Genomic DNA, 12,624 nt, shown 5'->3' on the forward strand with positions numbered 1-12,624 from the left:
GCAATGGCTCGTAACTTGAAAAACTGCTAAGTTGGGGTACTTGTAAGTCAAGGTACAACTGTATTAATACTTTTGCAGGTAATCCATGATATTTGGCTATTTGAACAAACCGTTTTGGGAAATGAACTTACTGTTTTGAAAATTTTGAAAATGATTAACTCATTTGCTGGCAAAAATGTATAAACACCTTCTATTTTGAATATTGCGATGGTCCCAAAAACTTATTTATACATTTTTATGTTGTTGTTTTTATGATAGAGCATACATAAGGCTTTGATGCAGCTTCTGACCTGAAGAGGTCACTTATAGCAATGATAGTTATTACAAAAAACGGCCAGCGGGTGACAGCAGACTATAAGAGATCAGTCAGGGCCATGTTGCAACAAGCTCTTTTCCCCGGTGTTTTCAACAGGTTTGTGAATAATGATTAAACTTAGCCATATTCTAATGCTAACTGCTGCAAAACGGAAACATAAAATCTAGAGCTGCAGGCAGCTATAAAGGGCCCTCGCAGCCCGGGCCACTTTAGGGTATTTGCAGGTTGGGGTACTGGCCCGATGGGGTAGTAGCACATTGGAAGCAGAATTTTGTTGAAAATGGCATAATAAACCTTTACAAATGGATTTAAAAAAAAATGGTTTATTCATCATAGTCAGTTTTACTCATAGCACAATATTGCTTTCATTGTCCATAGAGGGCATCAAAATTAAACAAATAAATAAAAAGTACATATGTATGGATTGTTCTGATGTCACTGAACATTTTGAGTGGTGGAAAGTAAAAACATTTTTTTTTATAAATGAATTAGTTATCACACTTACAAAGAGTATCCAAATTTTTGAAAAAATACATTATGTTTCATATTTTTATTTTTTTTGTCGACCCAAGGACTATGTGGCGCTATATTTATAACTGAGTATTGTCATTGAGATACCTTCAGGTTGTGACTATAAACATACAAGTGAAGTTTGGGATTTTTTAGAGCATGTGCCGGGGAGTTATTACTTATTTTGTCTTTCATAGCGAAGGAAATATGAAACACAAACTATGATGCCCTGCCCCCATCATATAGTACTTAGAAAACTCAAGATTTTTTCCCTTGTTGATGGCCCAGGTCTTGACATGGTCCAGGCCAAGATTGGAGTCAATTGGATCAATCGTGTAAAAGAAATGAGCAAGAGTATGCCCCCTGTAAATGTTCAAAAATTGGCAAAGATCGTACATTCAAAAAAATTCGTAGCTCACTTCCTGTTCATTAAAGCATTTAGGTCTAAGAGACTTTTTTTGTAGGTCTTGGGCTCCCTCAAATACAATTTTTTTTACCGTAGATCTTGCTTAAACGTACAACCGGGGCTGCTTCGTTCACTATTTCTACGAGGAGCTAGTGAGTAATTTTTGTAAAAAAAAAAAGCACATTACAGGATAGGATATTGCTCATTTTCCCAGGCCAGATGTGTGTGCCAAGTTTCATGAGTTTCTGTTTAGGCCCTCAAAATTGGCGTTGTTTTCTTGGCAGACAGAACCTCGCCACGCCTACAGCGATTTGCGAAAACTCACAAACTTCGTGTTATGATGTCATGAAGGCTTAAACACTCTTGTGAGCAAATATGAGGTAAATCCAGTTAACGTAGTTGGAGAAAAACGTTGAAGAAAAAAACGTGCCATTAGGTGGCGCTATCCGTACAAATAAATATAAGTTCATAGATGTATTAAGACCTGGACTGGCGAAAACTCATAATATTTGGTGTGGGCCATGTTCAACATTTTAAGGATTTTCTGACAAAATTTCAACTGGATCCGTCAAACGGGCACGGCACAATAGATACAAATGTAAAGTATGACATTTCTTGTCACCACTAGGTGGCGCTACATGTATAACTGAATATTATCATATAGATGTTTTCAGGCCGTGGCTATTAAGATGCATGAGAAGTTTGGGATTTTTTGGAGCTTGTCCAGCGCAGTTATTAAGCATTTCCTCTTTTTTGATAAAGAAATATTAAATATTAGTTTTTGCTGCCTCGTCTTGTCGTGAGTACGTTGCGCGCAAACCGCTTAGTTAATGACTTACTGGACACTCTATGTTTAGCGTTTGGCCCTTCTCTCTTTTTCTCTGTCATGTCACTGTTAGCCTTGATGGTTGCATCACCTTCAGTTGAAACTTTGTTTTACAAATAAATGTCAAAACTATTATTTGTGTCTGTTTTTTGGGGATCCAACTCCTTAACATAACAGATTTTTCTTTTGGTAGGTTCCATGTTTTTATAGCAATAGAGCACAATATTCTGTGGTCCTTGCAAAATCAGTCAAAATCCAGTAAAACAGCCGGGAGCGAAGGAGGTTGCTTCCGTGAAAATGGCTGGGGGTTAATGAGAGTAAAAGAAATGTACCAAAGTAACTGAAAAAAATAATAATTGGCAAAAATTATAGATGCAAACAGACTTTTGTTTCACTTCTGTGCGGTGTTCCAATTCAAGCATGCTGCTGCTGCATTGGCTATGGCACAATAGTGAGTTAGCTATTGAATCATTTGTTTTCATTTACTTCCATGTCAGTCGTCAAATACGTTAAATTCACTTACCCGGTGTGTGGTGCAATGAAGGTTGCAGTGCACCACAGACATGTATAGCATAATATTCAGTCAGTAGTGCCGTATTTTGATTAAATTCCATTTGTTGGATTTATTTCACACAGAAAAACAACAAATAATCGCCAAAATAACGTGTTAGATGGAGCAGCGCACACGTCTCACTTGTGACGACACATCTGCTACAGAAAGTATTTTCATATATAAAGTGTGCTATATTTTCTAATTCTATATTTTCTAAATGATATTCAAGTCTTAGGAAAACTCCATGCTCCATGATTTACAGCCAGCACAAACTCCACCTCTCAACGGAGTTACATTATATACAGTTTCTATTACCTTTTTCTTTTGTCCTTTTTTTCTTTTTAAACTCACTCACTCCCAGCCATTTTCACTGAGGCAACCCCCTTCGCTCCAGGCTGTTTTACTGGATTTTGACTGATTTTGCAATGTTTGATTGCTATAAAAACATGGAACCTACCAAAAGAAAGATTAGAGTCTCTTATTTCATCAGGAAAAAAAGTATATTGTATCTGTTTCCGTTTTGCAGCAATTAGCATTGGAATATAGCTATGTTTCATCATTATTCACAAAACTGTTGAAAACACTGAGGAAAAAAGCCTGTTGTAAAATGGCCCTGGCATTTTTTTGTAATAACTACCATTGCTTTACATAACCTCTTCATGTCAGAAGCTTTATCAAACACTTCTGTATGCATTAAAAATTTAAAATAAACGTTTTGGGGAGTGCAGGACAAAGTATTATTTAACGTATTTATACGTTTTGGGGTTTTAATTATTATTATTTTTTTTTTTTTACTATGCACCAAATGCTGGTGCAGCACTCCCAATTTTGTTGTATACAAAGGCATTATCTTCTATTCTTTGGTTGTTGCACAGACATTTCCAGGTGTGTGTCAAAAGTCTGGACAGGAGAATGTGTATAGCTGAAAGGTGCGCAATCCATGTGCATAAAATAACGACAAGTGCTAATGGGATAATATGATCCTAAATTAACAACACTTTTATCCAGGGTGGAATGATCCAGCCAGAATTATACCATAAGCGTGTTGATTGAATTGAAATGGGGTATTTAACCAAACATGTGGCTGTGTACAGTACATTCAAGCCTGTATATATCTATTTTTTACCCTGTTTGTATTAGACAAAGTTCAAAGGTACATTTATACATAGGCACCCAGTTCTTGTTTAAAAAAAGAAAAGAAAAATCATTAAAGATGCAGTGTTACGTATAATTTCACTCTGGTAAAAAAATATATATATATTGCAGGACAGGTCAAGACAAGGTATTAACTTACGAGTATGAGGAGATTGGCACGGCCACCACCAGGATATGATTCCTCTTTCTAAAGAGTCTCCACAGGCCTCTGTGATTTCCACGAACATCTAGGTCCCAAACATGGAGGCACTTGGTAGAAGAATGAGGGAGACACAAGTGGGTTTTTAAGTTAGGCAAGAGACACAGACACACACTGATACTTACTGTCCATACTGTACATTGTTAATATGGATATCAGAACAGGAATTTTCAAATATGGAATTCTGGACCGAGGCAAGGTCTCATGCGGAGTTGCGGACACATGGTCAATTGCCAATGAATAGGGTAGGGGTCAAGCAACCTCCCACAGTCAGCTGTCACAAATTACGTAGTAATTACGGCAAAAAGCTTGTTTACCATACTGATAGAGGTTTGCTAGATCTGCAGGGGAACACGGCATAACTTGTTTCAGAAGTTGAATCAGAAAAGAGAGTTTCTAAGAATGAATCAATGGACCACAGGGCGGCACGACAGACAACAGGTCAAAATTATGGTAAATTCAATTGAAATAGAAAGAGTGTATGAAAATCCATTTCTTGGAGAAGTTATTGAGGAAAAGTTATGTTGGAAGTCACACATAGATAATGTCAAAAGGAAAATTTCAAAAATTATAGGGATACTCTCTAAAACTAAGGATGTCCTGAATAAGAAATCATTATACACATTATATTGACCATATCGGACCTATTGTGTGGAAATCAGGGGAAACGCATATAAAACAAATACCAATCCTGTTTTCAAACTTCAAAACAAGAGCCATAAGAATTATTAATCGATCAAAATATACAGAACCAACTCATTCTCTATTTATTAAATCAAATACAATGAAATTTTTACGACTTAGTTGAGTTTAAAATAGCACAAATAATGTATAAAGTACGCACAATCTCCTCTGCTACAGTACTCGGAAGCTGTTTGAAATTAGAGAGAGTCCTTATAACATAAGGGGAACAAGTGTCTATAAAAAAATTAAAACAAGAATAAATATTAAGTAAAGGTGTGTTTCTGTAAAAGGTGTTAATTTGTGGAATAATTTTGGAACTGACCTGAAAAGTTGTCAGTCACTTGCTGAATTAAAAAAATTGTTAAAAAGCAAAGTTCAAAAAAATTACTTAAATCAGACATGAGCTGTTAAAATTGTATATATGCTGTAATTTTTTTGGATGTATTGGTATGAGTGTAATGAAAATTGTATATGTGAGTATGAGGAATTATGAATCATATTTGTATTATGGTATATGCCTATGAATTTCATGTACATCTGTTGCTGGCAAATGTGCGTATGTTAAAGTGCACTTGTATATATGACTAGGTTTATACATTTTTCTTTTGTTGAAATACATTAACCTTATTATTGTATCAACTTAAAACAAATAAGGGGTAGGATTCCTACCCCTTTTGAACATATTTAATGTCTTCATTTATTTTGTAAAACGCTTTTTTCCATTAAAAACAAAACAATCAATTAAATCTAAAATGTCTATTATAGCGCTTTAGGATTTAGGAATAGAACTTTAAGTGCAATACGAGGCAGAAACATTCTTATTTTATACATGTCCATGTGTAAAATAACAAGGTACTAAGGTCTTAAAGTTGTGTTCCTAAAATCTCAACAGCTATGTTTGACATTTTGAGTTGAATGTTTTTCTTTTAATAGGCAAAAGTGTTTTATAAAATAAATGAAGAGCAATACACAATTGCACAGTGCTTAAGGGGCAGAATGTTCGAGTGGAGGAGCCTTTGGACTGTGTAGCACTTCCACCTTCGCTGCTTTGACAAAACGCACGCGGTAAGCGCTGGTGTGAGGGATTAGCAGAGAGCTAGGTCGCTACAGCTCTCCAAGAGTTGTTCACTCTCAACCCTTCTGAGAGCCAAGAGCCAAGAGCCAAGAGCCAAATGGATGCTGTGTTGTCACTTGGGGTGACTCCAAAACACTTGATCTTTTGATGTGAGGCGTATTTTATTCAGCAGCTCCAGAAAATAGCTCGTTAAGTGTAACATCGATATCATCTTCTGGTTTGTTGCAGTAAAGCATGAGCGTCACTATACAATGTGCATCCGAGAATTTAACAAAATAAAAACATTCAACGTCGTTCAAAGGAGTCACTATAACACAATTTAGCAGTAATAAAATAAATAATAATGCATATATTTGTGGGGACTAGCGTCAAGATGTATTTTACCATTTTTAAAATGTGCAGAAGTTCACAAGTTAATTCATGTAAAAAAATTTAAAATGAGATAGCTCTCTTAACTCATTCACTGCCATTGACTGCAATAGACGTCAAAAATGTATTTGAACTATTTCTATTATTCTTTTTCCACTTTTGTTAACAAGAGTATGAAAACCTATAATTTTTTTATTGTACATTTAGAACAGATATCAAATTTGTGATTAATCGTGAGTTAACTAGTGGAGTCATGCGATTAAATGACGATTAAGAATTAATTAATTAATTAATTTTAAAAGAGCGAATACGATTTTTAATTGTAATTAATTAATTGCATGACTTCAAAACTTTCTTCCCACTTTTATGTTAACAAAAGTATGAAAAATTAGAAAAAAAATGTTGGACATTTAATTGTAAATAAAGATATAAATTGAGATATAAAATGTGCGATTAATATGCACAAATTAAAAATTTTAATCGACTGACACCTCTTTTATATATGTATATATATATATATATATATATATATATATATATATATATGTATATACAGACGCTCCCCTACTTACGAACATTCGTGTTACGAACAACGGTACATACGAACATGTCTGCGCGCATGCGCGCATGTCAAAAAATGTTCGGAAAGAAATGCTGTAAGTTAGACTTTTTATTGCGCACCTTTTTCCGAGTACTGTAGTGCTTCTTTCCGCCGCTAATACCGACGCTTGGCGCTGTGAGAGCTCACCCAGCATTGGAGGCTCAGCAACGTGTCGAGGAGGGGGAAGAAGAAGAAACGCCTGTCGCTCATAGATAAAGCCATCGCACTCTTCGAGCAGCAAGACCCAAATATTGAACGTTGCACAAAGGTTGCAAATCAATTGAATGATGCCATACAGTGCTACCGCATCATTTATGATGAAAAAAGAAGAAAACCGTGCAATCATAGTTAGATCGCTTCTTTCGGCCAGTTTCTAGTAAATCCTCCAAGGAAGATACTCATCAACCCTCATCTTCTTCTCCGCGACCCTCAACTTCTTCCTACATTGAAGTTACGGAGGAGGAAGTAACTTTTGAAGCCCATTCCAGCGGCGACGAAGAACCTCTCATGATATAAAATCCTCCTCTTCCTCCTCCTCCTCTCCTTAAGCATCGAGTACATCTTCCAAAAGTAAGTTAAACTTCATTTTATTTATCTTATTACGTACATGTACATACTGTGTGTGTCTCTCGCTCTCTCTCTCTAACATACGTAGTACAGTACTGTACGTATTCTCTTTAAACATAAATTATAATACAAAATATAGCACTGAAGCAACTTACGAACAAATTCACCTTACGAACGATCGCTCGGAACGTAACTCGTTCGTAAGTTGGGGAGCGTCTGTATATATATATATTTTTTTATATATATATGTTTTAACTCTTTTACTGCCAAAGACGTTAAATGACATTCTGCAAAAACCTACGGAGGAGCGCCAAAGACGTTAAAAGACGTCCACCCATTTTTTTAAATTTTTTTTTGAAACGGGCGGAATAAAGCCTTGCCCAGCTGTGGTGAAAGTTTCAAGCAGGTCTAGTGAGCCTAATGACTATTTTTGGCCCCTAGAGGGCAGCGATGACTCTCTTTTGACAAGATTGGGTAGGCGTCAGTAGAAGACGTGAGGCGGAGCTAGAGGGGACAATGCAAGCAGCTCACGCTCGAGCATTTTTTTTCAAAGACGAAAAGCATCGACCAACGCTAAACAGCACATTGATGACGACGATGATCATCATCGATGATGATGATGGTGACTCCGAGGTCGGAAGCGTTGACGCGGCAGTAGAAGACGTGAGGCGGAGCTAGATGGCTGAGGAAGCGAACAATGGCGGTTGCAAGCAGCTCACACTTGGGAATTTTTTTCAAAGACGAAAGGCATCGACCAACGCTAAAAGCACATTGATGACGACGATGATCATCATCGATGATGATGATGGTGACTCCGAGGTTGACGCCGAAGTTGGAAGCGCTGACGCGGCAGCTATGACGACGTCATAAAGGTTAACGGGCTAGCGATGCTAACACCGGAAAACGTGGAGCACAACCGAGCACGCTCAGGCGGACGTTCAATCGGACGACGAAGAGTACCCCGAGTCCAATGCATATTCATCGGAGGAGTGGGTACAGTCTGCTACTTGCTATTCCCCGGAAAAAAAGGCCATCAAGAAAGTGTAACGTCTGCATGCGAAACGGACAATCGAAGTGAAACGTATCTGTTGTGCAAATCCTGCTCCCTCTCTTTGCACGCAGGGCAGTGTTACAAAAAGAAAAACTGTATTTGAAACATCCACATAATTGTAAATAGTACCACAGTTGCACACATTTGTAAATAGTTTGCGAAATTGTTTTGTCAAATTGTTACACTGTTGAATGGAAATAAACGTATTTTGCAATCCAAAAACACTTTTTCATTGTTGGTGGTGGTGTATTACAGAAGTAAAGCACTATTTAGGTGTTTGTGGCATCATTCATGGACAAAAAGAAGTGTAGAATTCGCTAGAGTGCATGAAATAACATCGTTTCACAAAAAGCTCTTTTTCTCCGCTTTTTGTTTCAAAAAAGAGCATTTCGGTGAAACTAACCATTTTCTATTGTTGATTACTGAAGAACGGAATAAGGTAGAAACAAACTTTTTTTTCTGATGAAAGATGAGAGTTCAATCTTTCATTTGGTAGTATGTGTGTTTCCATAGTCCAAACATAACATTTTCTGTGGACCTTGAAAGATCAGTCAAAATGCTTAAATCGGCTGGCACTGGCGACATCCCGTTTCTGAAAACGTCTGGCAGTGAAAGAGTTAAACTGAGGCTAATTCTATTTGTGGTACAAATCTCAATCCAATGATATTGCAGTATTGATATATAATTGTTTTTTTTTTTTTTACATACAACATGTATCCTGTTAGGATCTTGGGTTTTGGACAGGTGTGATGCTGGTTTGGCTGCTGTGTGCATATCTGATGTTGCTCACTGTGGTCTACGGAACGCTCAATAAGTTTGTGTGAATGCTCAAACACATGGACAATTAGAGCAAACACTGCTGGCGACCAGTTCTGGGTGTACCCTGGCTCTTGCCCAAAAACCAGAGGGATAGGCTCCAGCACACCTGCGACCCTACTAAGAATAAGCGGTACAGAGGATGCCTGAATGAATGGACCAAATTGCATCCACTTCTGTATTTAATCTTGAACTATTGCTTCTGCTGCATTGAATCTACGAGGGTATATCAGAAATCAAACCATGCTTGCCAAATCCTTTTTGAAAAACGAAAACAAGGCAGCCAAAGAAAAAAAAAGTGCTGACATAAATTATAGTACACCACTATGTGTCTACCTTAGCAAGCTCAGTCCAGGTGGAGGTGTCTGTCTCCGACTCCATCCTAATGAACATGACATAGATTTTCCCCTCAGAGTCCGGCAACAACGAGTCTTCACACGGGTTCTTTGTATGGTCCAGCACTTCTGCCTCTCTGTAATCATAAATTGTTAAGAAAAAAAAAAATCTGAGGAAGCCATCTGAACATCTATCAATCCAAACTTCTACCTCGTATTTTATTGAAATAAACATCATGCTCAGTATCTCATCTAAATCTCACTCACTGAAGCAGATTTTGGATTTCCGCTTCATAGGCGTCCTTCTTTAAGCTATGAGAACACAAAAGAAAATACAAAAACAGTTGGTTTCTTGTATTCCCCATCTTCATGCATCTTAAGGGTGTATTCAGAACTGCGCTGTTTGACCCGCTTTAAACGGACCAGAGTTTGTTTCCCACGCTGATCCGGACCTTTTGTGCAGGTCTGACTGAATACACACAAACAAATCCTGGTGCAGACCAAACAAGCGACCGAGACCCACTTTTTGAGGTGGTCTTGGTCTGCTTCGCAGTCTGAATACAAACCACGGCTGATCTGCTCCAATTTCAGGACATATGCGCTTGCAAATATCCATCCCTCCACAACAGTAGTCACAAGTCGACTACTGAGCGTACCAAATTCTTTGTAGCACAGATAGGCCAAGCAATGTAGCGTGATCACCTGCAGCCAATGATGGCCAAGCGACCCAGTATCATGAATTGTATGAGTCAGGTGTATGTCTTGACCTCTGCCAAACCCCTGAGACTGACTCACCCAACCCCCTGGGGGTTAGATCGAACCAAGGTTAAGAACCGCATAAATGAAATAATTGCAAAGTATTGTATGTCCTCTTTATAAACGCATGAGTCATTTGGCTGTACACACCTGTCCACATTCTTCAGCTGCACGTGAGGAACTGTGTTGAACTTGTGTTTCTTGAAATATACCTCCTATTAAAAAAAAAGAGTACAAACAAGAATATCAATTACCGGTATTTTGCATTAGATGCAATTAATTAACTTGACTATATATTTTTAGGGATTTGACCTCTTACATGAAAATATCCATTCATGTTGAGGCCGATGATGCCAAAGTGATAGGAGCGAGACACATCAGGTATGATGCACTCTCTGCCCTTCCTCTGCTCTGGCATTCGCATCCACATGTCCCAATCCCACAACTACAGCGAGAGACACACATATCAGACAAGGGAAACAAAAACACACAATATGCTTATTTTTAAAAGGTTTCTGCCATTCATCGTGCTACTGCTACCCTACAATATGGAAATTTTGTCTGGCTGTAAAATCTGATACAATCATCAGATATTTGCAATATCTCATAAAATTGGTTTGCCTCAACTCAAGAAATTGCCTTTTATTTTGTATAAATAATTAAAGGTAGTTTCTAGAAAAACTACAAAAGTTCCAAATAATTATATTAAATAAGTTGGTACGTTACATACTTCCAACCTTTCGTAAAAACATAATTCCTATCAACAAACCTAAGAAAAGGTTTGCAAACAGAAACATTACTATATAAAAATAAGAACGTTTAATTGTATGGTTACAGGTGTCACATTGTCAGGCAGACCAAAAGGTGAGGTAATATTAGTGTTGTTCCGATCCCGTTTTTGGGCCCCAGATACAGTTTTGAAGTATCGGCCGATGCCGATACCTGGGTTGTTGTTTTTTTTCCAATATGAAAAAGCTGCCCTGCCATTGGTTCAGAGCATTCAAGGGCCAATAGGATATCCTAGCTTGGCATGCAGTGAACACGTCACACATCAGTGAATGTTGTGCACAAGTAAAACACAAGATGATGCATCCAAAGTCATATATTAGCGTTGGAAATATTAGTATCGGCATGTTACTTGTTAGTACTTGCAGATACCACTGCTTTTATGCAGTATCAGGGCCTCTGCCTCTGTAGAGACTCAACAATGAAAAATATGACATCAGAGGAACATCGGTACAATTGACAGAGCAGAGAAAATATCTATCCTGCACCTTCTCAGGTGTTGGCCATTTTGGCTCCAGTTCATCTTTATAAAGGCTCTTTTTGAGGACCCAGCCCAGGCCAGGCATACTCTCCACTCTGTAAAGCAAGGCAGGATCCTCTGCTGTGTGTTCATAGCCCTACAGATGTGACATCAACAAGTTATAATTTCATATCTATAAGTGTATTTTGTTAAACAGAACATATTATATACACTTTAGAACCAACTGGTTGCACATGGTAGACCTTAATCAATTATGTAGTATGATTGTGTGACTTCAGTTATGGCAGCTATTTAAAAAAAAAAGTTTAAGGAAGATACTTTAACTCATTTGCTCCCATAAATTAATAAAAATGTTCTAGTTTAAATATTGCCATGGTCCCAAAACATATTTATACATTTCTTTATTTTTATGCTAGAGCATACGGAATGCTTTGATGCAGCCTTTGACCTGAAGAGGTTGCTTAAAGCAATGGCAGTTATTACAAAATACGGCCAGCAGGTGGCAGCAGAGCAAAAGAGATCAACCAGGGCAGTGTTGAAAAAAACTAATTTACCCACAATTTTAAACAGATTTGTGATTAATGATGAAACGTAGCTACGTATATTCTAATGCTAATCTGCAAAACAGAAACTGATTGAAATATAAAGATTGAAAAAAAATAAAATTTCCTGAAGAAAGAAGAGACTAATCTATCTTTTGGTAGGTTGTATGTTTTTATAGCAATAGAACACAATATTCTGTGGGTCTTGCAAAATCTGTCAAAATCCAGTAAGACAGCCGGGAGCGAAGGGGGTTGCTTCAGTGAAAATGGCTGGGAGTGAATGAGTTAAGGATTTATAAAGACGTGGCCTTTTTGTAACTATATAAACCAGAGCAAATCCTACATTCTCACGGTTCTTTACAAATTAACTACACAGTATAACAGTATGTTTTGGAAAAAAACAAAACAAAGCAGATTATTCACCTGATCATTCCAGGCTGAGATGCAATACAGGCTATCATCCTCATCCAACAGATGGACAGTCTGACTCAGAAAACTAGTAACAACACCAGAACCAAAAATGGTTTTGTAGAGATTATACAACATTTTACTTGATCTATTATTTTCAGTTTTTCATTTTCTTACAAAATTACACC

At 37.4% G+C, this 12,624-nt stretch overlaps 1 protein-coding gene across 1 annotated transcript in view; it reads right to left on the reverse strand.

The window, feature by feature from the left end:
• Window positions 1-12,624, reverse strand: part of pomgnt1 (protein O-linked mannose N-acetylglucosaminyltransferase 1 (beta 1,2-)) — a 48,603-nt gene that overhangs the window by 3,163 nt on the left and 32,816 nt on the right. The window contains exons 15-21 of the mRNA XM_077584233.1: window positions 12,452-12,524; window positions 11,494-11,622; window positions 10,539-10,664; window positions 10,370-10,434; window positions 9,731-9,775; window positions 9,465-9,600; window positions 3,906-4,015 (exon numbers count right to left, since the gene is read on the reverse strand). Of these exons, the coding sequence (XP_077440359.1) occupies window positions 3,906-4,015; window positions 9,465-9,600; window positions 9,731-9,775; window positions 10,370-10,434; window positions 10,539-10,664; window positions 11,494-11,622; window positions 12,452-12,524 (684 nt within the window). The remainder of the gene's footprint in view (window positions 1-3,905; window positions 4,016-9,464; window positions 9,601-9,730; window positions 9,776-10,369; window positions 10,435-10,538; window positions 10,665-11,493; window positions 11,623-12,451; window positions 12,525-12,624) is intronic.

This window comes from Vanacampus margaritifer, chromosome 13 (genome assembly GCF_051991255.1).
Source record: "Vanacampus margaritifer isolate UIUO_Vmar chromosome 13, RoL_Vmar_1.0, whole genome shotgun sequence".
Lineage (NCBI taxonomy): Eukaryota > Metazoa > Chordata > Actinopteri > Syngnathiformes > Syngnathidae > Vanacampus > Vanacampus margaritifer.